The sequence below is a fragment of the Bos indicus x Bos taurus genome, chromosome 29 (genome assembly GCF_003369695.1).
Source record: "Bos indicus x Bos taurus breed Angus x Brahman F1 hybrid chromosome 29, Bos_hybrid_MaternalHap_v2.0, whole genome shotgun sequence".
Lineage (NCBI taxonomy): Eukaryota > Metazoa > Chordata > Mammalia > Artiodactyla > Bovidae > Bos > Bos indicus x Bos taurus.
This window is the reverse complement of record NC_040104.1, coordinates 33118451-33146385: the sequence shown is the minus strand read 5'-3', so window position 1 is coordinate 33146385 and position 27935 is coordinate 33118451. Positions and strand designations below refer to the sequence as shown.

General features: G+C 38.5%; 1 protein-coding gene across 1 annotated transcript in view; it reads left to right on the top strand.

Moving 5' to 3' along the window:
* Positions 1-27935, top strand: part of INTS4 (integrator complex subunit 4) — a 113581-nt gene that overhangs the window by 15210 nt on the left and 70436 nt on the right. The window contains exons 3-4 of the mRNA XM_027532696.1: positions 1297-1414; positions 13350-13456. Coding sequence (XP_027388497.1) covers positions 1297-1414; positions 13350-13456 — 225 coding nt within the window. The remainder of the gene's footprint in view (positions 1-1296; positions 1415-13349; positions 13457-27935) is intronic.

Below are 27935 nucleotides of genomic sequence, written 5' to 3'. Positions count from 1 at the left end.
TTTTAATTGGAGCATTTAGTTCTTTATATTTAATGTGTTTATTGAAATATATGGGTTTAAATCTACCCTCTTATGAAATACATTCTATTTATCTTACTTGCTAGTGTTCTTTTTTTCCTCTCAATTGTTACCATCTTTTGCATTGGCTCTTTTTAAAAAAATTCTCTCCTCCACTGCTTTTTTATTAGCTTGGGAGTTATACATTTTACTGGTTAACCTAGATATTACGTTAATTCTTTTTAAGAATTAATTTTATTTTTGACTGCTCTAGGTCTTCATTTCTGTGCATGAGCTTTCTCTAGTTGTGGTGGGTAGTGGCTACTCCCAAGTTGCAATATGGGGGCTTCTTCTTTTGGTGGCTTCTCTTGTTGCAGAGCACAGGTTCTAGGGCACTTGGGCTTCCGTAGTTGTGGCACATGGACTCAGTAGTTGCTCGCAGGCTCTAGAGCACAAGCTCAGTAGTTGGGGTTGTGTGGGCTTAGTTGCTCTGCCCCGTGTGGGGTCTTCTGGACAAGGGACTGAACCTGTGTCCCCTGCATTGGCAAGTGGATTCTTAACCACTGAACCACCATTCACTCAGTTACATCCGACTCTGCGACCCCACAGACTGTAGCCCTCCAGCCTCTTCTGTCCATGGAGTTCTCTAGGCAAGAATCCTGGAGTAGGTTGCCATTTCCTTCTTTTAGGGGATCTTCCTGACCCAGGGATCTAACCTGGGTCTCTTGCATTGCAGGTGGATTCTTTACCATCTGAGCCAAAAGGGAAGCCCAATAAATCATTTCTTAGTCTCTTTTGCCTTGGGGCCGACCTACACCCAGACAATTAGATTCACCTGCTCTGAACTTCTGATCAGGATATGGTGACCCAAAAAAACAGAGTGAAAATTTTCTGGCGATAGCAGCGGTAGCTGCAGCACCCAATTTCTGGGGGCTCCAAAAACAGTCGCGCTGATAGCAGTGTTGGGGTGCCCGGTGTTTATGCTACAAGTTGCTGCAGCTCATGTCAAATGTGACTGCGCAGTGAAAGAAAGGTACTTTTAATCCCAGAAGCATACATCTGGTGAGAAATTAATGACATCAGGAAGGTGTGAAAATATTCTCATTCACTTTGCTTTATTTGGATGTAACACACAGATTGAGAAAAACTTTCTCCCCCAAAGCATATACAGCTAATTTTTCAGAAATAAAGCTTGATAATACTTGGATCATTGAGTCTTTTTTGAGATACTTCCCATGTTCCTGTTGTTGGTTAGCTGAGAGTAGAGCATTAAGGTAACAATAGCTTCTTTTGTTGCAGGAGAATGATCCGTCTGTGAGACTGAAAATTGCATCATTGTTGGGTTTACTGTCAAAGACTGCAGGCTTTTCACCAGACTGCATTATGGACGATGCCATTAATATCCTGCAGAATGAAAGTAAGTTGAAGTTTAAAAGCTGTAGAGGGAATTCCCAGGTGGTCCAGTGATTAGGACGCTGCACTTCCACTGAAGGGGCAGGAGTTCCATCCCTGGTTGGAAAACTAAGATCCTCTGTGCCTCGCTGTGCAACCAAATAAATAAAAGTTGTATAACTAGAGCAGAAATCTTTAGTTCCTTTTGTATAAAGTGTAGAGCAAAGTTTTGTTGTGTTGGTGGTTATTGGAAAGAAATTTGAGGATAACAACAGCAGCAGTAAAACCATGTACATATATTTACCTTAGAGTTTAAAATACAGGTTTGTCTCTTAATAGCTGTCATTTATCGACCTCTACTAAGACTGCTGCACAATTGCACTCATCTCTCATACTTTGAGCTAGTAAAGTAATGCTCAAAATTCTCTAAGCCAGGCTTCAGCAGTACATGAACTGTGAACTTCCAGATGTTCAAACTGGTTTTAGAAAAGGCAGAGGAACCAGAGATCAAATTGCCAACATCCGCTGGATCATTGAAAAAACAAGAGAGTTCCAGAAAAACATCTATTTCTGCTTTATTGACTATGCCAAAGCCTTTGGCTGTATGGATCACAATAAACTGTGGAAAATTCTGAAAGAGATAGGAATACCAGAGCACTTGACCTGCCTCTTGAGAAATCTGTATGCACGTCAGGAAGCAACAGTTAGAACTGACATGGAACAACAGACTGGTTCCAAAAGGTCAAGGCTGTATATTGTCACCCTGCTTATTTAACTTATATGCAGAGTACATCATGAGAAATACTAGGCTGGAAGAAGCACAAGCTGGAATCAAGATTGCCGGGAGAAATATCAATAACCTCAGATATGCAGATGACACCACCCTTATGGCAGAAAGTGAAGAGGAACTAAAAAGCCTCTTGATGAAAGTGAAGGTGGAGAGTGAAAAAGTTGGCTTAAAGCTCAACATTCAGAAAACGAAGATCATGGCATCCGGTCCCATCACTTTATGGCAAATAGATAGGGAAACAGTGGAAACTGTAACTGACTATTTTTGGGGCTCCAAAATCACTGCAGATGGTGACTACAGCCATGAAATTAAAAGATGCTTACTCCTTGGAAGGAAAATTATGACCAACCTAGACAGCATATTAAAAAGCAGAGACATTACTTTGTCAACCAAGTTCCATCTAGTCAAGGCTATGGTTTTTCCAGTAGTCACGTATGGATGTGAGAATTGGACTGTAGAGAAAGCTGAGCACTGAAGAATTGATGCTTTTGAACTGTGGTGTTGGAGAACACTCTTGAGAGTCCCTTGGACTGCAAGGAGATCCAACCAGTCCATCCTAAAATCAGTCCTGGGTGTTCATTGGAAGGACTGGTGTTGAAGCTGAAACTCCAATATTTTGGTCACCTGATGCAAAGAGTTGACTCATTTAAAAAGACCCTGATGTTGGGAAAGACTGAGGGCAGGAGGAGAAGGGGATGACAGAGGATGAGATGGTTAGATGTCATGTCCATCACCGACTCAATGGACATGAGTTTGAGTAAACACCGGTAGTTGGTGATGGACAGAGAGGCCTGCCGTGCTGTGGTTCATGGAGTCACAAAGAGTTGGACACGACTCAGCGACTGAACTGAACTGAACTGAGCTGAAGAGCCATATACCTAAGATAGTTTACATATGACATAAGATAGATAATATTGTCCTTATTTTATAGGTGGGGAAACTGAAGCTCAGAGAAGTTAACTGACCTGCTCAAGGTTATGAGTCTGTAACAGAGTTGATGTTTTATTGACTGTGCCTACCAACCCAGCAGGGGCTTCCCGGGTGACTCAGTGGTAAAGGACCTGCCTTTACCAGCGGAGATGTAGGAGGCACAGATTTGATCTCTGGGTCGGGAAGATCCCCTGGAGAAGGGAATGGCTGCCCACTTCAGTACTCTTGCCTGGATAATCCCATGCATGGAGGAGTCTGGTGGATAGTTCATGGGGTTGCAAAGAGTCAGACATGACTGAACAACTAAGTACACACACTCACACACCCACACCCACACCCTCACACACCCCCCTGGTCATGGAGTCCTCCACCATTTAGTTCCTATAAAAGCAGAAACTAAAGCAGACTTTAGTTCCCAAGGCTCATATGTTGTTGCCTTTTCTATTTGTTCCTTGTTGATGTGTACTAAACATCTCAGTGTTTAGGTGAAAAGGAAAACTGTTTTACCATAAGAAGTTTTTTAAATTATATTTGTCTTGTTTTATTTATGTACAAGATTTTCTAATAGAGTTAGTGCCTCATCACCTTGATACTTATTCTGAAATTAAAAGAAAAGAAATCTTTTGCTGCTCTTTCTGAAAATATTTTAGTTTTGTGTGAATTGGTCGTAATTTCAAAAAATAGTTTTATTTCACTTTAGGGTATCCATATTTAAACAAATATGATTATTTAAATATTGGACAACAGTTTATTCTATAAACTTAAGAGGTTATAAGAATAATAAAGGGCCAGTGAACTTAAGAGATAATCTAAATTCATTTATTGTACAACTAATGATATAAATATAAGTGGCCCATTGGTTGATATTGAAAATGTTTTTTGTAGAAACAACTTTATATTTAAATTTTAGTTGTATTGAATTTTGGCCCAAGACTTATAATTCATAGAAAACAATCAAAATACCTTAAAAACTTTTTTTGACATTTATTGAAAGCCAATGTAATGATATTAAGGGAAAAATTAAAAGATATTCCTACTGCTACCATACAACTATTTGTTTTACATATTACCTTTTACTTACATAAGTTTTATATGGTTGTACTTACAGTGAATGTATTATTTTATCTTTTAGTATATTTACTTAACATTATATATGATTTTCCCATTTTTATACAGTCAGTTCAGTTCAGTCACTCAGTCGTGTCCAATTCTTTGCGACCCCATGAATTGCAGCACGCCAGGCCTCCCTGTCCATCACCAACTCCCGAAGTTCACCCAAACTCATGTCCATCGAGTTGGTGATGCCATCCAGCCATCTCATCCTCTGTCGTCCCCTTCGCTTCCTGCCCCCAATCCCTCCCAGCATCAGGGTCTTTTCCAATGAGTCAACTCTTCGCATGAGGTGGCCAGAGTACTGGAGTTTCAGCTTTAGCATCAGTCCTTCCAATGCACACCCAGGACTGATCTCCTTTCGAATGGACTGGTTGAATCTCCTTGCAGTCCAAGGGACTCTCAAGAATCTTCTCCAACATCACAGTTCAAAAGCATCAATTCTTCGGTGCTCAGCTTTCTTCACAGCCCAACTCTTACATCCGTACATGACCACAGGAAAAACCATAGCCTTGTCTAGACAGACCTTTGTTGGCAAAGTAATGTCTCTGCTTTTTAATATGGTATGTAGGTTGGTCATAACTTTCCTTCCAAGGAGTAAGTGTCTTTTAATTTCATGGCTGCAGTCACCATCTGTAGTGATTTTGGAGCCCCAAAAAACAAAGTCTGACACTGTTTCCACTGTTTCCCTATCTGTTTCCCATGAAGTGATGGGACCAGATGCCATGATCTTAGTTTTCTGAAAGCTATAAGCCAACTTTTTCACTCTCCTCTTTCACTTTCATCAAGAGGCTTTTTAGTTCCTCTTCACTTTCTGCCATAAGGGTGGTGTCATCTGCATAACTGAGGTTATTGATATTTCTCCCGGCAATCTTGATTTTATACATTACCTTGATAAAAATTAGGGTGTTGATAATATATTAAATATTTCTTTGCTCTTGTAGTTAGTGGCAAAAAAATATTTCTTTTAAAAGCACCAATGCAATTATATTGCCTCAATATCCCTTTTTTCCCTGGAAAGTTCTTATATGAGCTATACTTGGAAGAATTTCTTACTTATTGATTGGGGATTTCATACAGTCATAGACTGTTTGAGATATAAATGGCCTTATAGTGATCATCTTGTCTAATTGCTTCTTTTTGCAGATGACAAGACTGTTAAGAACCAGAGAGATGAAATGAGTTGAAGTGAGTTGGTCTAGCTAAAAGTAGTAGCAGAATTGAGAACTTAGTGTGGTGCTCTTTCTTATGGGCTACAATTTAACTAAAAACACTTTATCTCTGAAATAGAAACATTATAAGAGAGACTTAATTTTAAATCAGAACTCATTCTAGCCAAATTATGCAATATTCATGAAAATAGCTGTTTTACTTTTTTTAAGTATTCTAATGTTTCTTATTTAATTGTCTGTAAGAGATCTGGTCTAGGACTCTTCTTGGTTTCCTGTTCCTGGCCCACCTAGATTCATAGAAGATAGAATTGGAAGGGACCATAAGTTTCATCTAGTTCAAACCCTTAATTTCAAGGCTGAGGAAGATGAACTCCGGGGAATTAAAGTGACTGCTGAAGTCACTTTATGTTTGCAGCTTAAAATTAAGAGTTTCCCGATTATCAGTCTGAATATTATCAAATCCAGGACTGTGGTCTGCACCTTGGACCAGAAGTCTTTAAGTTCATCAAATGCATGAATTTTATAACTCTTTGGCAAGCATTGCTTCTCTAGTACATGCTACACCACTAATGATAGCGTCAAGCTTGTTTTAGAGGAGGTATAATTAGCATACTGTGGGAGCAGAGGAGAGAATGGGATCAGTGCTGACTGGTGGGCTCTAGAAAGGCTTAGTGAAAAGGTAGGTTTGGAAAGTCCAAATCCTCCAAATTTGGGGAAGGGTGGTACCAAGAAGGAACATGATGATAGAAGATAGAAGACTGGCAAAGTATAAGAGACGCTTGAAGAACTGAGTTGAGAGATCGATAGGAAGGAAGTAAGGGGCTTTTGGAAGAAAAACATTGGTAAAATGTTCTGAAGCCAAAGGGTAGTAGTCTTGAGTGCTGAGGATTTTAAACGTTATTTTGTAGGCAGTGGGTACCTAGTTCTCCTTGAACAAGGCATGAAGTGATCAAGTCTAGTTTTATAAGGATAATTTAGTGGTTGTGTGGAATTTGCTCTGATGAACTAGGTGGTTTAGAGAAGAAATGTGGAAGATTCATTTATTCTTGTGGCTATGCTATGCTATGCTATGCTATGCGAAGTCACTTCAGTCGTGTCCGACTTTGTGCGACTCCATAGACGGCAGCCCACCAGGCTTCCCCATCCCTGGGATTCTCCAGGCAAGAACACTGGAGTGGGTTGCCATTTCCTTCTCCAATGCATGAAAGTGAAAAGTGAAAGTGAAGTCACTCAATCGTGTCCGACTCTTAGCGACTCCATGGACTGCAGCCTACCAGGCTCCTCTGTCCATGGGATTTTCCAGGCAAGAGTACTGGAGTAGGGTGCCATTGCCTTCTCCGATTCTTGTGGCGATGTCCATCTAACCCGAAACTTACAGTGTAGGCCTGGAACTCAGCTGAGAGACCGGGATTTAAGATTTAAATTAGATTTATGATTTATTAGAGGCAAGAGTTAAGTTCAGAAAGGTCTAGCTGTCTTTTTATGGTTGTCATGCAGAATCATCTTTTTTAAGAAGTAAATTTTAGAGCAGTATGGTGGTATTGATTTCTTCACCTCTTTTTTATTACCTTCTTTTCTCTTTGTGACCTCTTTCATATTGGAGACTTACCTTTCCTTTTTCAATCTATTCAACTTAAAAAAAATTCTTATATTCTTACTGAAATATAATTGATTTACAGTGTTGTGCTTGTTTTGTTTCTTCATATTACTTCTTTGACTGGGCCGGATCTTGGTTGCTGCCTGCAGAATCTTCAGTCTTTGTTGAGGCATGGGAGATCTTTTAGTTGCAGCATGTGGGATTTAGTTCCCTGACGAGTGGTTGAACTAGCCGCCTGCTTTGGAAGCGTAGAGGACCACCAGGGAAGTCCCCTACAATGTTGTGTTTATGGAGACTTCTCTTAATGATCCTTGGCTTTGCATTGACGTTTAGGATGAAGCACTAAAAAGCTGAGTGAGAGTTCTTTGTGTATGAATGGGGCTTGTCAGCTGGTAGGCGCCACTCTAACATGATCCTATGTGTCTTTGGAGGACTGTTAAATAGTAGTGTCTTCTGCTGTTTTTTGTGGGCCTGTCAACTTTTGACTCTCCTGCTGGGAGGACAGATGCCTGACTGCCATGTTTTTTTAGCCAAAGCAGCCGAAGAGTGATAGGGAGGGAGTCTCACTTTCGGTGTGTTGATTATCTCTTAATCTCTTTATTATCAGTTCAGTTCAGTCCCTCAGTCACGTCCAACACTTTGCGACCCCATGGACTGCAGCACGTCAGGCCTCCCTGTCCATCACCAGTTCCCAGAGCTCACACAAACTCATGTCCATTAAGTCAGCGATGCCATCCAACCATTTCATCCTCTGTTGTCCCCTTCTCCTTCTGCTTTCGATCTTTCTCAGCATCAGGGTCTTTTCAAATGAGTCAGTTCTTCACATCAGGTGGCCAAAGTGTTGGAGTTTCAGCTTTAGCATCAGTCCTTCCAATGAATACTCAGGACTAATTTCCTTTAGGATGGAGTGGTTGGATCTCCTTGCAGTACAGGGGACTCTCAAGAGTCTTCTCCAATACCACAGTTCAAAAGCATCAATTCTTCTGCACTCAACTTTCTTTATAAACTCTCATGTCCATACATGACTACTGGAAAAACCATGGCTTTGACTAGACAGACCTTTGTTGGCAAAGTAATGTCTTGGCTTTTGAATATGCTGTCTAGGTTGGTCATAGCTTTTCTTCCAAGGAGCAAGCGTCTTTTAATTTCCTGGCTGCAGTCACCACCTGCAGTAATTTTGGAGCCCCAAAAAATAAAGACTCTGTTTCCATTATTTCCCCATCTATTTCCCATGAAGTAATGGGACCAGATGCCATGATCTTAGTTCTCTGAATGTTAAGTTTTAAGCTAGCTTTTTCACTCTCCTCTTTCACTTTCATCAAGAGGCTCTTTAGTTCTTCTTTACTTTCTGCTATAATGTGGTATCATCTGCATATCTGAGATGACGTTATTGATATTTCTCCCAGCCATCTTGATTCCAGCTTGTGCTTTATCCAGCCTGGCATTTCTCATGATGTACTCTGCATAGAAGTTAAATAAGCAGGGTGACAATATACAACCTTGAGGTACTCCTTTCCCGATTTGGAACTAGTCTGTTGTTCCATATCCAGTTCTAACTGTTGCTTCTTGACCTGCATACAGATTTCTCAGGAGGCAGGTCAGGTGGTCTGGTATTCCCATCTCTTTAGAATTTTCCACACAGGTCAAAGGCTTTGGCATAGTCAGTAAAGCAGAAGTAGATGTTTTTCTGGAACTCTCTTGCTTTTTACATGATCCAGTGGATGTTGGCAATTTGGTCTCTGGTTCCTCTGCCTTTTCTAAATCCAGCTTGAATACCTGAAGTTCATGGTTCACGTACTGTTGAAGCCTGGCTTGGAGAATTTTGAGTATTACTTTGCTAGTGTATGAGATGAGTGCAGTTGTGTGATAGTTTGAACATTCTTTGCCATCGTGTTTCTTAGGGATTGGAATGAAAACTGACATTTTCCAGTCCTGTGGCCACTGTTGGGTTTTCCAAATTTGCTGGCGTATTGAGCGCAACACTTTCACAGCATCATCTTTTAGGATTTGAAATAGTTCAACTGGAATTCCATCACCTCCACTAGCTTTGTTTGTAGGGATGCTTCCTAAGGCCCACTTGACTTTACATTCCAGGATGTCTGCTCTAGATGAGTGATCACACCATCGTGATTATCTGGGTTGTGAAGATCTTTTTGTATAGTTCTTCTGTTTATTCTTGCCACCTGTTCTTAATATCTTCTGCTTCTGTTAGGTCCATACCATTTCTGTCCTTTATTGTGCCCGTCTTTGCATGAAATGTTCCCTTGGTATCTCTAATTTTCTTGAAGAGATCTCTAGTCTTTCCCATTCTATTGTTTTTCTCTATTTCTTTGCATTGATCACCAAGGAAGGCTTTCTTATCTCTCCTTGCTATTCTTTGGAACTGTGCATTCAAATGGGTATATCTTTCCTTTTTTCCTTTGCCTTTCACTTCTCTTCTTTTGATAGCTATTTGTAAGACCTCCTCAGACATCCATTTTGCATTTCTTTTTCTTGGGGATGGTCATGATCCCTGTCTCCTTTACAATGTCATGAACCTCCGTCCATAGTTCTTCAGGCACTCTATCAGATTTAATCCCTTGAATCTATTTCTCACTTCCACTGTATAATCGTAAGGAATTAGATTTAGGTCACACCTGAATGGTCTAGTGGCTTTCCTTACTTTTTTCAATTTAAGTCTGAATTTGGCAATAAGGAGCTCATGATCTGAGCCACAGTCAGCTCCTGGTCTTGTTTTTGCTGACTGTATAGAGCTTCTTCATGTTTGGTTGCAAAGAATATAATCAGTCTGACTTTGGTATTGACCATTTGGTGATGTCCATGTGTAGAGTCTTCTCTTGTGTTGTTGGAAGAGAGTGTTTGCTGTGATCAGTGTGTTTTCTTGGCAAAACTCTGTTAGCCTTTGCCCTGCTTCATTCTGTAATCTAAGGCCAAATTTGCCTGTTACTCTGGGTATTTCTTGACTTCCTACTTTTGCATTCCAGTCTCCTATAATGAAAAGGACATCTTTTTGGGTGTTAGTTTAAGAAAGTCTTTTAGGTCTTCATAGAAGTCTTCAACTTCAGCTTCTTCAGTGTTATTGGTAGGGGCATAGACTTGGATTACTGTTATATTGAATGATTCGCCTTGGAAATGAACAGAGATCATTCTGTCATTTTTGAGATTGCATCCAAATACTGCATTTCAGACTCTCTTGTTGACTATAATGGGCTACTCCGTTTCTTCTAAGTGATTCTGTCCACAGTAGTAGATAAAATGGTCATCTGAGTTAAATTCACCCATTCTAGGCCATTTTGGAGAAGGCAGTGGCACCCCACTCCAGTACTCTTGCCTGGAAAATCTCATGGATGGAGGAGCCTGGTAGGCTGCAGTCCATGGGGTCGCTACGAGTCGGGGGCGACTGAACGACTTCACTTTCACTTTTCGCTTTCATGCACTGGAGAAGGAAATGGCAACCCACTCCAGTATTCTTGCCTGGAGAATCCCAGGGACGGAGGAGCCTAGTGGGCTGCCGTCTCTGGGGTTGCATAGAGTTGGACACAACTGAAGCAACTTAGCAGCAGCAGCAGGCCATTTTAGTTCACTGACTCCTAAAAGACCTATGTTCATTCTTGCCATCTCCTGTTTGACCACTTCCATTTTGCCTTGATTCATGCACCTAACGTTCCAGGTTCCTATGGAGTATTGCTGTTTATAGCATCGGACTTTACTTCCATCACCAGTCACATGCACAACTGGGTGTTGTTTTTGCTTTGGCTCCATCTCTTCATTCTCTGGAGTTGTTTCTCCACTGATCTCTGGTAGCATATTGGGTACCTACCAACCTGGGGAGTTCATCTTTCAGTTTCCTATCTTTTTGCCTGTTCATGGGGTTCTCAAGGGAAGAATACTGAAGTCCCTTCTCCAGTGGGCCACGTTTTGTCAGAACTCTCCACCATGACCCATCCATCTTGGGTAGTCCTACATGGCGTGGCTCATAGTTTCATTGAGTTAGACAAGGCTGTGGTCCATGTGGTCAGATGAGTTATATTTATTATATATTATCTTTATTATATTTCCTTCCTTTCCTCACGTAGCATCTGCCAGATTAGATCTTTTCTGTCCTAATTTTTAGAGAAAAAAAACTCTACTTCAGTGGTTGATTAGCCAGTTGTATAGCATAGGGAAGGAGGTAGAGGTCCAGCTACTTCTTATAGAAACTTTAAACAAATCCATGTCTCACTCCATTTTGGGGTGTTTTATGGTTGGTTTTTTTCTTTTCTTTTAAATCTATGATTCCTGATTCTCACTTGGCATATGGCTGAAATTTATTTGCTCTGTTATGACTCCCTCCTCAGTAGGCATTTAGATTAAATTTCTCAGTTTGCCATAGACTTTTTCATTTGCTTGCCATCTCTGAAAAATTTGTTGACTTTTCTCATCTGCTTACTATTCTTCTGTTTTCTTAGTCCTTGTACGTTTATACTTTTAAAGTTTCTTTATATGTTAATGAGGTTTTAAGAAAGAATTAGTGATAAACAGAGGTGTTCAATCTAGTGTGTCTTACTGGAAGTGTTTTTAAGAGGTGATTGTTCCCAGTATTTTATAAGCTTTTTTTTTTTTTAGGATTTAGTTGTTTATATTTCATTATCATTTTTGAAATTTGTTTTGCATCTGTATTATGAATTTCTTAATGTTTTTCTTAAGTGGACAGTTATTTTTTTTAGTTAAAATTAATTTAAAGAGACTATATTAGTAATAGTAAAAGGAAATTAATGTCATCAGCATAGTAACTATATTTTTTATTTTGTTCTTAAAATATAGTCATGCATACGTCTGAGATATTGCAGATTCTGTTCCAGATGATCACAGTAAATTAAATATTGCAGTAAAGCGAGTCACCCATTTTTGATTTCCCAGTGCAGATAAAAGTAATGTCTATACTATACTATAGTTTATTGTGTGCAATAGCATTATGTCTAAAAAGAATGTACTACCTTAATACTGTACTGATAAAAAATGTTAACCATAATCTGAGCCTTTAGCAAGTTGTAATCTTTTTGCAATAGTAACATCAAAAATCATTGACCACAAATCACCATAACAAATATAACAATGAAAGTTTGACATACTGCAAGAATTACCAAAATGTGACAGAAACATGAAGTGAGAATGCTGTTGAAAAATGGTGTAGAAGACTTGCTTAATGAGCAGGATTGAGGCAAACCTTCAATTTATAAGAAAAATAGTATAGTATCTACAAGTGAAGTTGCTCAGTCATGTCTGACTCTTTGCGACTCCATGGATGGTAGCCTACCAGGCTCCAGGTCCATGGGATTTTCCAGGCAAGAATACTGCAGTGGGCTGCCATTTCCTTCTCCAGGGGATCTTCCCAACCCAGTGATCGAACCCTGGTCTCCTGCATTGCAGACAGACGCTCTACCGTCTGAGCCACTAGGGAAGTCTGTATCTACAAAGTGCAGTAAAATGAAGCACAATAAAACAAAGTATGTCTATAGAAGGTTATTAACATAAAAATGATTTTCTGCATGCCTCTTGTATACCACTAGCATAGAACCATAGAACCATATTTTGAAACAAAGAAGAGAATCTGGTTAAGGTGATTGACAGTGATTTACTTGGAATTGTCTGTTTGCTCATTTATTAAGCATCCATTGAGCATGTAATGAGGCATGCTAGATTCTGAGAATACAAAGGTGAATAAAACCTAATCCTTGCTCTTAAGGATCTTTCAGTTTCCTGGTTTTGTCTGATATGCAAATAAGTATCATAAAGTTACAGTTTATGTCAAGGGTTCAGTGGAAGCATGAATGAAGAAATGGTCAATATTTCTAGGGAAAGAGCGAAAAGCACCATACAGGAGGTGACATTTCAAGATTAGGAGGTACTCTCTGGGGAGTAGGGTTGAGAATGGAGCAGAATGTAGATGAAAGCATTCTAGGTAGGGAAGTGGGCCTGAGCAAAGATAGGGGGACATGGATCATAAGTAATTGGGAAAAAGGAGATAGGGAAACCTGAAAGAGATGAGGCTAATAGATAAAGTAGGGAGGACTAGGCATCATGGAGGGACTGGTATGTATGTATGTCTTGCTAAGGAATTTAGACTTGATTTTGAAGGCAGTGAAAAGCCTTTGAATTAGTCAAGCACTGAACATTTTTGGAGCACTGTGTTGCATCCTGTGGAGGACTCAAATTTTTAGACATGATCCCTTTAGGAACTTAGCTTTTAGTTGAGGAAATCAAGAATCAAACAGCAGAACTCAGTTGACAAAAATCTTCATTCTTATACCCAAGTAAATTTAGTTTCTATAGTAATCTCCTTTTGAAATTCTAAAACCTGACTTTCCATCTTCCTTTCTAGAGTCTCATCAAGTCCTTGCTCAACTGTTGGACACTTTGCTTGCAATTGGCACTAAACTGCCAGAGAATCAAGCTATCCAGATGCGATTAGTTGATGTAGCCTGCAAGGTAAGAATATAATGGTTAGACACAGGGTTGCTTCTTTATTGAACAGTTTTGCATTATCTGGAGAAATGATATGAGCTGTCAGATCTGCTTACCTCCATCCTAAGGCTATAACTGAGAATTGCCAAAGACTCTTAAATAGCTTTAAGAACTGCTTCATTTTTTGTTTCTTGATGTTGGATTAGGAACAAAGTTGAGTAACTTGTTATAAAATGAACTTCCTCACTGTCCCAAAAGAAATGAAAATAATTATAGGAACTACCATGTATTCCATGCCTAACGTATGCTCTCTGCTTATTATGGTACTATTTTTTACCTTTTTTAAAGAAAAGTAATTTTATTCCTATGGTGTATGCTCATTGTTAAAAACAAAATTAACTAATACAGAAATAAGATAAGTGACAGCCACTCCATCTTTCCCTCCTAGGCCCTCTTCTCAGGCATAACACCTCCCAACAGTTTGGAATTATGATACTTTCATTCGTTCCTCATAGTCCTTTAGGGAAGTGCTGTTATATCTCTTTTACTAAGATGGGAATTGAGGTTGAAGGAGTTTAGTTTGTCCAAGTTTTCATACTTAGGAAGTTGCAGAACCAGGGCATAAACTCTTTTCTGATTCCAAAGCCAAATTCTTTTTAATTTTGAACTTTTAATTAGCTTTCTTTTGTGCAAACCTTGTAAAATTGGCTTTACTTTTAATCTTTTTGATAAATTTGTTTTGACAATATAAGGAGACAAATACGTTTGAATTGTGGAAGGGTTACATTCATGGAGTTAGAAAACTATTTCTTAACCCCAGGAAAGAGTATTTCATTTATCTTAATAAACAATGACAACAACAAAAAAAACCCTCAGAACACTTTGAGAAGTACAGTATTAAAAGCTTAAGTGGGAGAAAACTAGGGATTACATGATTGAGAGAGTAAGTACGTCTTCCATGTGAGAGAATGTATGTATCTAGGAGGTTGTGCTTATAAGAGAGTGTTTTACTCGGTGGATTATTCTGCTTGAAGCAATAGTTTCTTAAATTTGTTCTAAAGAAATATTTTATTATAAAAATTTATACTCATGGAAATTTGGAAAGAAGTATAAAGAAAGAACTACACTCATAATTCACTACGTAAAGGCATCCATTATTATTAGCCTTTTGATGTATCTGTTCTGATTTTTTTTCTGTGTACAGATTGTTTGCTTTTCTTTTTCCACATATAGCTATAATCATATTCTGTATTCAGTTTTGCTTTTTGACTAACATAACAAGTATTTTCTTTATATTGTAAATGTTTTATAAATATTTTTAATGGATGCATGATATTTTGTCCAGTAATCAAGCCATAGTTTGTCCTAACCATTCTCTTATTAATGGACATTTATATTGTAGCCATTTTAAAAAACAGTAAATAATACCACACAGTGAGTGTGATTAGTCTAAAGTATTTCCTGTATCTAGGGTTATTTCCTAAACATACATTGTCACAGTAGAATCACTGGATGAAAGCATTTAGAATTTTTGTTTTTTTCCTAAGGCTTTTGATACTTTTGGCAAATCGCTTTCTACAATATTCTAGTTTAAGCCTATCCACAGTATATGAGAGTGCATAATTTCACATATTATTCTAGCATTTGGATATTAATGTTTAAAAGCAAGATGTAAACCTGTTAATTTGGTAAGAAGGAAATGGTATTTCATTTTAAAAATTTTCCTATTTTTTCTTCATTTGTGTGTTCTGTCTTCAGTTCAGTTCACTTCAGTCTCTCAGTCGTGTCTGACTCTTTGCAACCCCATGGCCTGAAGCACGCCAGGCCTTTCTGTCCATCACCAACTCCTGGAGTTTACTCAGATTCATGTCCATTGAGTCGGTGATGCCATCCAACCATCCTCTGTCGTCCCCTTCTCCTCTCGCCTTCAATCTTTCCCAACATCAGGGTCTTTTCAAATGAGTCAATTCTCATCAGGTGGCCAAAGTATTGGAGTTTCAGCTTTAGTATCCGTCCTTCCACATGAATATTCAGAACTGATTTCCTTTAGGATTGACTGGTTGGATCTCCTTGCAGTCCAAGGGACTCTCAAGAGTCTTCTCTGATACCACAGTTCAAAAGCATCAATTCTTTGGCATTCAACTTTCTTTATAGTCCAACTCTCACATCCCTGCTTGACTACTGGAAAAACCATAGCCTTGACTAGATGGACCTTTGTTGGCAAAGTAATGTCTCTGCTTTTGAATATGCTGTCTAGGTTGATCATAGCTTTTCTTCCAAGGAGCAAGCGTCTTTTAATTTCATGGCTGCAATCACCACCTGCAGTGATTTTGGAGCCCCCCAAAATAAAGACTCTCACTGTTTCCATTATTTCCCCATCTATTTGCCATGAAGTGATGGGACCAGATGCCATGATCCTAGTTTTCTGAATGTTGAGTTTTAAGCCAACTTTTTCACTCTCTTCTTTCACTTTCATCAAGAGGCTCTTTAGTTGTTCTTCACTTCTTGCCATAAGGGCAGTGTCATCTGCATATCTGAGATTATTGATATTTCTCCTGGCACCCTTGATTCCAGCTTGTGCTTCATCCAGCCTGGCATTTCTCATGATGTACTCTGCATAGAAGTTAAATAAGCAGGGTGACAACATACAGTCTTGATGTACTCCTTTTTCTATTTGGAACCAGTCTGTTGTTCCATGTCCAGTTCTAACTGTTGCTTCTTGACCTGCATACAGATTTCTCAGGAAACTGGTCAGATGGTTTGGTATTCCCATCTCTTTAAGAATTTTCCACAGTTTCTTGTTATCGACACAGTCAAAGGCTTTGGCATAGTCAATAAAGTGGATGTTTTTTCTGGAACTCTCTTGCTTTTTTGATGATCCAATGAATGTTGGCAATTTGATCTCTGGTTCTGTCTTGGGAATGAACTTTTCATGTTCTTTTCTAGTTTTTCATATGGATTTTTTGTGCATTTCTTCACCATTTGTAGAGGATCATAACTGGGTAGAAATTTGAACTATTTGGAAATGGAATATCTGCCACAAGCTTTTGCAAATTCAAGTAAATAAAGGCTGTCTATGATTCATAGCTATAGTTACTGTTTTTATTGCCTAATGCTATTTTGTCTGATTTTTGTCATACAGTGATCTTTGAGATATGATTCACCTTAAAATAACATTCCCCCTTTTAATAGAAATAATGCAGAGTATGTTTTCCAACTACAATGGAATTAAATTAGATGAGTAACAGAAAAAAATTAGGAAAACCACAAATATGTGGAAATTAAACAACATTCTCCTATTTAACCAATGAATCAGAGAGGAAATCAGCAGGTAAATTAGAAAATACTTTGAGGTGAATGAATGAAGACCCTGTGTACCAAAACTGGGCTGCAGCTACTGCATGCTTAGAGGTACATTTATAGCAATTAGTGCCCATAGTAAAAAAGAAGAAAGATCTCATTCCAGTACACCTTATTCTTTTATCTAAAATGCTAGATAAAGAAGAACGTATTAAATATAAAAGCATGCAGAAGGAAGGAAATAAGAAAGACTAGAGTGGAAATTAATGAAATCAAGAGTAGAAAAACAGTAGAGAAAAATCAAAGAATCAAAAGCTTGTTCTTTGTAAAGATCAACAAAATTGAGAAACCTTTATTTTTGAAAGGAAAAAAAGAAGGTTCAAAGTACTAGAATTATAAATGAAAAGAGGCTATTTCTGCTGACCTGGCAGAAATGAAAAGGATTATAAAAAAATACTATGAACAATTTTATGCCAATAAATTAGATAACTTATGTAAAATGTACAAATTCCCACTAATCCTACAAAGATATGAACTGTGAAAACTGTCTCAAGGAGTAGACAATCCGAATATACTTATAACAAGTAATTAAATTAATAATGAAAAAAACCAAAAACTTACCTGCAAAGAGAAGCTCAGGCCCACATGGCTTTGAATCAAACATTTTAAATAAGAATTTCATACCAATTCTTCACAGATTTTCCTAAGAAGTAGAAGAGAAGCAGCATTTCTCCACTGATTCTATCAGAGACATTTTAAGAAAAGCCAGATATGTTCTAGAGAACTTACTGGATAAGAAGCCAGTTAGGATGTTATTGCACTGGGCTTCCCTCATGGCTCAGATAGTAAAGGATGTTATTGTAGTAGCCTACATGAAAGGTTATAGTAGTTTGAATTAAAGTGATGGAAAGATGGAAAGATATGGATAGATTTGAGAAATATTTAGGAAGTAAGATTGGCAGGACTTGATAACTGGTTGAGCATGGAGTGACGGTGAAGGAATTGCTGAGGATATTTCCCGTTTCCAGCTTATGTGCCAGATTAGATGGTGGTGCCTTTCACTCAGAGAATTCTGGGAAAGCATTTGGTTGGGTATGGGACAAAGTCCAAATAACCCAACAATTTCAAACTTCCTAAAAAAAATTATGAAAATAGTACAAGAGATTTCCGTATACCCTTCTTTTTGATTCATTAATCATTAACATTCTCCCGCATTTACTTTATCATTCTCTCTCTATGTTGGGGGCTTCCCTGATAGCTCAGTTGGTGAAGAATCTGCCTGCAATGAGGGAGACCTGGGTTTGATCCCTGAGTTGGGAAGATCCCCTGGAGAAGGGAAAGGCTACCCACTCCAGTGTTCTGGCCTGGAGAATTCCAAGGACTGTATAGTCCATGGGGTCGCAAAGAGTTGGACAGGACTGATCAACTCTCACTTTCACGCTCTATATATTTTACCGAACCATTTAAGAGCAAATTGCAGACATTACACTTCTTTTCCACTAAATACTTAAATTTTTATTTCTTAAGAAGGAGGAAATCATTTTTATAAACCTAGTTTTCAAAATCAGGAAATTTAACTCTGGATTTTGTCTGTTTGTTTTTTTGACTGCGTGGTCTGTGAGATCTTAGTTCCCCAACCAGGGATTGAACTCATGCGCCCTGCAGTGGAAACATGGAATCCTACACTGAACTGCCAGGAAATTCCCAGGAAATTTAACTTTGATATAATGCTAATCTGTAGTAGTATTAGACTTTATTCAGATTCTACCTATTGTCTTTTATATTATATTTTATATAAATTTTTCTTTTCTGGTCCAGAATCACATGTTGCATTTAGTTTTCATGTCTCTGTTTTCTTTAATCTGGAATGGTCCCTTAGGCTATCTTTGTCTTTCATGGCCTTAACTTGAAGAGTATAGACTGTTTACTTTATAGAATGTCTTTTTTTTTTTTTTTTAAAGTTTTGGCTACACTGGGTCTTCATTGCTGCGTGTGGGCTTTCTCCAGTTGCAGCTTTCAGGCTTTAGAGGGCAAAGTCGGTAGTTGTGGCACTCAGGCTTAGCTGCTGCAGAGCATGTAAGATCTTGCCAGACCAGGAATCAAACCGGTGTCCCTTGCATTGCAAGGTGGATTCTTAACCGCTGGACCACCAGTAAATCCCTAGAATGTCTTTCAGCCTGGCTTTATCTGGTATTTCCTCTGTTTAGATTCAAATGACACGTTTTGGTGGGAATAATACATAAATAATACTGTGTCCTTCTCAGTGCATCATATCATAAGGCACATGTGAGGTCTGACTCATTATTGGTGTTAACTTTGATACTTGATTAAGGTAGTGTCTGCCAGGTTTTTCATTGTAGAGTTGTTATTTCCTCCTGTGATTAATGAGTAATTTGTGGGGAGATACTTTGAGATAATGTAAATGTCCTCTTCCCCATCAAACTTTTATTCTCTATTTTAGCTACTGTTAATAAATCTTGCTGAGTCATTTATAACTCTGATTATTGCAAAATGGTGATATTCTGATGCTGTTATTCCATCTCTATTTTTTACTTGGCATGCTATTGTAAGAAAGTTTTCTTTCCCTCTCTTTCCCTCCCTCCCTTCTTATCAATCTCCTAATTTATTCAAAATATTATAATCTGTTCTATCCTTATTATTTTTTGAAGTTCATATTGTTCCTTTGTATATTTTTAAAATATGAGATATCAATCTGTCATATTTTTTGCTTCATAGTAGGAAGAAAGTCATGATTTTGGGTATTCTTAACATCTCAAAATTCATCTCTGTCAGTAATTATTATTCTGTCAGTAATCCTTTGAGGTACTGTGTGCTGTGTTATGCGTAGTCGCTCAGTTGTGTTCAACTCTTTGCAACCCCATGGACTGTAGCCCACCAGGCTCCTCTGTCCATGGGATCCTCCAGGCAAGAATACTGGAGTGGGTTGCCGTGCCCTCCTCCACGGATCTTCTTAACCCAAGGATCGAACCCAGGTCTCCCACATTGCAGGCGGATTCTTTACTGTCTGAGCCACTAAGGAAGCCTAAGAATACTGGAGTGGGTAGCCTGTCCCTTCTCCAGGGAATCTTCCTGACCCAGGAGTCGAACAAGGGTCTCCTGCATTGCAGGCAGATTGTTCACCAGCTGAGCTATTGTATAGCTAATCCTCATTTGATAGATGATGAGATTTAAATTTGGCCAGGAAATTACTAAGTCTTTTCTTCTGTAGAATATGCATAACTGAAATTGGAGGTCTTCTACTTTGTTTCTTATTCATGAAGATTTTTCTAGGGAATAAATATCTTGTCATTTTTGTATATATGGCTTCCTTAGAGCCTAGTTTAATTCTGTTTCTCTTTTTCTATCTCATTTCTTCTGGTCTCTGTATTTCTTTTTTGTTCCTTTAATTCTGTGGCAAAAGTACATTAAGCTCTCCAGGCAACAGAAACATGGCAGCAGTTTAACATTTATCAAATACTACCTGAGCAAATGTTATATGTTCTTTTGTTAGGAGAGGTTGTCTCTTAGAATAGTTTCCACTGTTTGGTATGTTAAATTTTTATCTGTGCTTAAAAATAATCCATGTTAATGGGAATTCCTTGATGGTCCAGTGGTTAGAACTCATTGCTTTCACCGTTGTGGCCCAGCTTCAATCCCTGGTTGGTTACTAAGATATCACAAGCTGTGCGGTGCTCAGCAACGCCCCTCCCAAAAAAAAAGAAAGAAAAAAAATCCATATTGAAACTGAATGAGTCAGTAAGTTATTTTTGTCTTATTTAACCTCATTCTTGGATTTTCTTGACATACTTAATCATTGATTTTTTATTCTTTTAACAGTAGTTTTAAACTGATTGGTTTAGCTTATTTTTGATGTGGATTAGTCTTATTGGGGATGTGGTTTGCTTACTCCATTAATATAGAAATGATGGTATTTTAATGGCCTAGGTATAGCACCAAAATAGCATCATCTGCAGAGCAGGCACTAGGCATCTATTAGTGATGATATCCGTGATGTAAGTAGTGACCTGTGGGGGAAGGATATCATAAAACTAATTGCTGCCCTAAGGGTGTGATTTAGACTTACCGTTTCTTTGAGGCTAACATTCAGTGCGCAGTAACAGGCTAGTTATGCGTCAGTGTTGCCTTGGTTACCTTAATAGGAACTAGAAGACTTTAGTTTGTTGTTTGAAAATCAAATAAAGTATTTGTAATAATGGTAGCAACCTTCTAGGGGATGGTGATTCAGTTGACAGTTCAGTTATGACAAATGATGCTTCCATACTAAATAAAAATAGTTTATTTAAAAAAACAGCATTGCTGTATTAACTGTGACAGTGTCACTGTTAGCTTCATATCTGGAAATTTCTCTTAGCTTTTCAGTTTCAGCGTGTCATTTTGTTGGATAAGTTTGAGCATTGTGAACACTTAAGAGTGTTTATGTTTCACACTTCTTTAACCTAAATAACTTGGAGACATGAATTAACTCTGATCTCAAATGTTCTACTGAGTCGTTTTTATGAGGAGACAGTCCCTCTGTGAGAGCCCCACCCCTCTGCACCTCACTTGCTTACTAGATTTCCTTTGTTCTCTCCTCTGAGTAAGCCTACCTGCCCAGCCCGCCGTCTCATAGAACATAGCTTCTGTGAGAATGTCTAGGTCCCATTTAGTTCAGGAGTCGTCTGCTAGAGCATCTGATGTGAACCATTAACAGATGCTCAGTACCTTTCGAGACAGATTGCCCCCTTGTTAGACAGCTATTGCTGGAAGATTTGTGCTTGTGTATTCCAGATCAGCAGGCCTGTTTCATCCAGGTGGCCCACTTTTACCTCTATTTTCTTTTTTTTGCCACCTTTCCCACACCTGCTTCCCTTTTCTTAAGCAGGCTGGTTTTTTTTAAATTTAATTTTGGCTGCACTGGGTTTTCATTGTTGTGTTCAGGCTTTCTCTAGTTGTGGTGCGTGACTCCTTTCTTTTGGTTGTGGTGTGTGGGCTTCTCATTGTGGTGGCTTCTCTTGTTGCAGAGCGTGGACTCTTGGCAGGCTCCGTAGTTGCAGCATGCAGGCTCTAGAGTGTGTAGGCTTCAGTAGTTACGGCACACGGGCTTGGTAGTTGTGGTGAGTGGGCCCTGGAGTGTAGTCTTAGTGGTTGTAGTGCATGGGCTTAGTTGCCTCGCGTGTGGAATCTTCCTGGACCAGGTATCAGACCCATGTCCCCTGCATTGACAGATGGATTCTTTTTTTTTTTAATTGTTTATATGGTTGTGTTGGGTCTTAGTTGAGGCAGGTGGGATATTTTTGTTGCTGCACATGGAACCTATCCTTGTGGCATCTAGTCTTGATAGTTGTGGTACACGGGCTTAATTCCCCCTTGGTGTGTGGGATCTTAGTTCCCCGACCAGGGATCGAACCCATGTCCTTTGCATTGCAAGGTAGATTCTTAACCACTGGACCACCAGGGAATACTATTATTCCTTCTTTATAAATGAGGAAACTTAGACTCTTGAGAGGTCTAGTGACTTGATCAGTGGTACACATATAGAGTCAGAACTGAAATTTGAAGCTAGGTCTTTTTTTTTCAATTTATATATATTTTATAATATGGAAAATTTCAAATTATTCTTTGCAGTTTTGGGTATAAATTTGACAATTATTTTTATTTTGCAGTCTTTTTCATCTGTTTTTTCTCTCACTTTCTGTTGTAATCTGCTGTAATATTTTAAAGTAAATCCCTGATATGTTATTTAAATCATACATAGTTCAGTATGTATCTCTAACTAATAATAACTGATATTTTTTAATATAGCCTGTTCCACATCATCTCATACCAATTCATATTAAAACTTTCTTAACTGCATTAAATATCTTTTTATAGTTTTTTTTTTTTTTTGGTTTAGCATATATTTGGAGAGTCTCTTAAATTTCTTTTAATCAATATCAGTGGCCCATTTTTTTTTTCTTTAAATACCACAGTTTTATTGACAAAACCAGATTGTTGGTCTTGTCGAATATCCTACATTCTGGATTTGTTTTGATTGTTTACTTTTGATATAAACGTTGACAGTGGGAACCCATACAGATTGATTTCTTTGTCTTTTTTATCTGACTCAATTAGTCCTTGATATTTTCTTGCTTTTTGGCACGTGTCCCAACTTCTTCTTACATTATTTCTTGCCTAGTTTTGAGACTAGTCATTTCACTAAAGTCTTTTCAGTTCCTGTTACTGCATTATGCAAATAGTTTATTTCAGTAGCAGTGGAATGATGAGAAGTGCTAAAAAAAGATTGACAGTACTAAGTGTTGACAGAGGTGTATCATATCTGGATCATTTACATATGACTGGTGAAAGTGTAAATTAGTTAAATTAGTACAACCACTTTGGAATAGTATTTGGCAGTATCTTCTTAAACTGAACATATACGTTTTCTGTGACCCAGCAATTTCACTTCCAACTATGTATTCAACAGATGTGTGAAAAAGTATATCAAAAACCACATTAAGAATAATTATAGTAACATTATATTTATAATAATGCAAAACTGGAAATAGCCCAAATATCTATCAACAGTAGAAAAGATAAATGGATTATGGTGTATACACAAATGGAATACTTTATAGTAATGAGAGTGAATCAACCATTGCTATATGCCATACTGTGGATGATTCTCACCAACATAATAGTAAGCAAAGGAAGCGTAGCACTATTTGATTTTACAAATTATAAAACTAGGCAGAATTTTGTGTTAGAAGTCAAGATAATGGTTACTTTAGTTTTTTAATACTGCATTAGTTTATCTCAATATTATAATTGATTTACAGTATTATATTAGTTTCAGGTATACAACACAGTAATTCAGTATTTTTATAGTTGGTTGTTGCTGTTCAGTCACTAAGTCATGTCTGACTATTTGTGACCCCATGTGAACTGCCTCATGCCAGGCTTCCTTGTCCTTCACCATCTTCTAGAGTTTGCTCAAACTCATGTCCATTTAGTCAGTGATGCCATCCAACCATCTCTTCCTATGTCATACCCTTCTCCTGCCCTCAGTCTTTCCCAGCATCAGGGTCTTTCCTAATGAGTCAGCTCTTTATATCAGGTGGCCAAAGTATTGGAGCTTCAGCTTCAGCATCAGTCCTTCCAATGAATATTCGGGACTGATTTCCTTTAGGATGGACTGGTTGGATCTCCTTGCAGTCCAAGGGGTTCTCAACAGTCTTCTCTAGCACCAGAATTCAAAAGCATCAATTCTTTGGCACTCAGCTTTCTTTATAGTCCAACTCTCACATCCATACATGACTACTGGAAAAACCATAGCTTTGACTATAGGGACCTTTTTTGGCAAAGTGATGTCTCTGCTTCTTAATATGCTGTCTAGGTTTGTCATTGGAGAAGGCACTGGCACCCCACTCCAGTACTCTTGCCTGGAAAATCCCATGGATGGAGGAGCCTGGTGGGCTGCAGTCCATGGGGTCGCTGAGGGTTGGACACGACTGAGCAACTTCACTTTCACTTTTCACTTTTCACTTTCATGCATTGGAGAAGGATATGGCAACCCACTCTGGTGTTCTTGCCTGGAGAATCCCAGGGACGGGGCATCCTGGTGGGCTGCCGTCTCTGGGCTCGCACAGAGTCGGACATGACTGAAGCGACTCAGCAGCAGCAGCAGCAGGTTTGTCATAGCTTTTCTTCCAGGGAGCAAGCATCTTCTAATTTCATGGCTGCAGTTACTGTCAACACTGGTTTTGGAGCCCAAGAAAATAAAATCTGTTACCTTTTTCACTTTCCCCCCTTCTGTGTGCCATAAAGTGATGGATGCCATGATCTTAGTTTTTTGAAAGGTGAGTTTTAAGCCAGCTTTTTCACTGTCCTTTTTCACCCTCATCAAGAAGCTCTTTAGTTCCTCTTCACTTTCTGCCATTAGAGTGATATCATCTGCATATCTGAGTTTGTTAATATTTCTCCTGGCTATCTTGATTCCAGCTTGTGAGTCATCTAGCTTGGCATTTTGCATGATGTACTCTGCATATAAGTTCAATAAGCAAGGTGATAGTATACAGCCTTGATGTATTCCTTTCCCGATTTTAAACCAATCCATTGTTCCATGTCCAGTCATAACTGTTGCTTCTTGTCCTGCATACAGGTTTCTCAGGAGACAGGTAAGGTGATCTGGTATTCCTATCTCTTTAAGAATTTTCCATAGTTTGTTGTGATCCACACAAAGGCTTTAGTGTAGTCAATGAACCAGAAGTAGATTTTTTTTTAATTCCCTTGCTTTTTCTGTCATCCGAATGATATTGGCAACTTGGTCTCTAATTTTTGTGCCTTTCCTAAATCCAGCTTGAACATCTGAAAGTTCTTGGTTCACATACTTTTGAAGCCTAGCTTGAAGGATTTTGGACATTACCTTGCCTAGCATGTGAAATGAGTGCAGTTGTATGATAGTTTGAGCATTCTTTAGCATTGCCTTTCTTTGGGATTGCAGATTGACGTTTTCCAGTCCTGTGGCCACTGCTGAGTTTTCCAAATTTGCTGGCATATTGAGTGCAACACTTTTACAGAATCATCTTTTAGAATTTGAAATAACTCAGCTGGAATTCCATCACCTCCACTAGCTTTGTTGGTAGTGATGCTTCCAAAGGCCCACTTGACTTCACACTCCAGGGTGTCTGGCTCTAGATGTGTGACCGCACAATAGTAGTTATGGAGGTCATTAGGACCTTTTTTGTGAAGTTCTTCTGTGTATTTTTGCCACCTCTTCTTAATCTCTTCTGCTTCTGTTGTGTGTGTTTGTGCTAAGTTGCTTCAGTTGGGTCCAACTATTTGCAACCCCATGGATTGTAACCCACCAGGCTCCTCTGTCCATGGGATTTCCTAGGCAAGATTGCCATGCCCTCCTCCAGGGGATCTTCCCCACCCAGGGATTGAACCAGCATCTCTTATGTCTCCTGCATTGACAGGCAGGTTCTTTACCAGTAGCCCCACCTGGGAAGTCCCTTTCTTTTGTTAGTTATCCTTATATTAGCTATGGCTTCCCTGGTATCTCACCTGGTAATGAATTCACCTGCAATGCAGGAGACCCAGTTTGATTCCTGGGTCAGGAAGATCCACTGGAGAAGGGAACGGCTACCCACTGCAATATCCTGGCCTGGAGAATTCCATGGACTGTATAATACATGGGGTCACAAAAAGTTAGACACGACTGAGCAACTTTCACTTTGTCTTTGTAGCTTATTCATTTTTTACGTAGCAGTTCATACTTCTTAATCCCATACTCCTATTTTGCTTCTCCTTTTCTTCCCATTGATTCCCACTAATTTGCTCTCTATCTGAAGTCTGTTTCTGTTTTGTTATATTTGTTTTTTTTTTTTTTTAAAGATTTCATTATAAGCAATAATATCCAATATTTGTCTTTCTCTGTGTGACTTATTTCACTAAGCATAATACCCTCAAAGATCATCCATGTTGTTGTTGCAAATGGCAAAATTTTGTTCTTTCTTACGGTTGAGTAATATCCCATTGTGTGTATATGTGTTTGTGTGTATTCATTGTGTGTGTATATATGTATGCACACAAACACATGCACTGGGTCTTCTTTTTCCATTTTTCTGTTGATGGACACTTGGAATTGCTTCCGTATCTTGGCTCTTATAACTAATGCTGCTGTGAACATTGGATGCATGTGTCTTTTCCAAGATGTGTTTTTGTTTTCTTCAGCTATTTACACAGGAATGGAATCACTGGATCATACGGTAGTTCTATTTTTAATTTTTTGAAAAATACTGTTTTCCATAGTGGGTGCGCCAATTTTCATTCCCACCAATAGTGTACAAGGGTTCCTGTTAATCCACATCCTCGCTAACATTTGTTATTTGTATTCTTTTTGATGATCGCCATTCTGAGAAATGTGAGGTGATATTTCATGATGGTTTTGATTTGCTTGCCTCTGATAGTTAGCTATGTTGAGCATCTTTTCATGTGCCTATTGACCATTTGTAGGTCTTTGGAAAAACGTCTCTTCAGGTCTTCTGCTCAGTTTGTATCAGGCTGTTTGGGTTTTTTGTTTGTTTGTTTTTGATATTGAGGTATATAAACTGTTTACTATTCACAAATGTTTTCTCCCATTTACTTGGTTGTTTTTTTGTTTTGTCAGTGGTTTCCCTTGCTGTGCAAAGGCTCTTAAGTTTAGTTAGGTCCTATTTGTTTATTGTTGCTTTTGTTTCCTTTGCCTTGGGAGAGAGAGATCCAACAACAACAACAACAAAAGCTGTGATTTATATCAAAGAGTGTTCCGCCTGTATTTTCTTCTGGGAGTTTTATAGTTTCTGGTCTTATGTTTACGTTTTTAATCCATTTTGAGTTTACTTTTGTATATGGTATGAGAAAATGTTCTGATTTCATCCTTTTACATGTAGCTGTACAGTTTCCCCAGCACCACTTATTGAAGAGGCTGCCCTTTCCCCACTGTATATTCTTTCTTCCTTTGTTGTAGGTTAATTGACCGTAAGTCTGTGCGTTTATTTCTTGCCTCTCCCTTCTGTTCCCTTGATCTCTGTGACTGTTTTTGTGCCGTTAATATACTGTTTTGATCATGGAAGCTTTGTAGTGTAGTCTAAAGGCAGGGAGCATGATTCCTCCAACTTTGTTCTTTTTTCTCAAGATTGCTTTGGTGATGGTGGCTGTTTTTGATGGTGGTAGAGTAGTTACTGGGATGGGACATGAGCGTTTTTCATGTTTACTTCTTTATCTAGATGCTTATTTGTGTGTGTTTTGTGAAAATTTATTGAACTGTACATTTAATATTTTTGCATATTTCTGTATGAATATTAAAATTTAAAAATTTTTGTTCTGTTTTTAGATTTGATAGTAAATAAAATGCAGTTTAAGGGGTCACATTTAAAGTAACCTATTCTTTCCAAGGCCAGGTGCTTGCCGTTGGGAGTATGATGTTGAATAACTGGGAGTCTTTAGAACTCATGATTCTTTTTGGAAGACATATGCTCGAAAAACATGAAGGGAATTCACTGGGAGTCCAGTGGTTAGGATTCGGCATTTTCACTGCTGGAGCCTGGGTTTGATCTTTGGTGGAGGAACTAAGATCCCACAGACTACACAGCATGACCAAAACAAACAACCCCCACTCACCCCCACCCCCAGAGATAAAAAAAGAAAACATGAGACCTGACTAGTGAGAATGTATTGTTTGAAG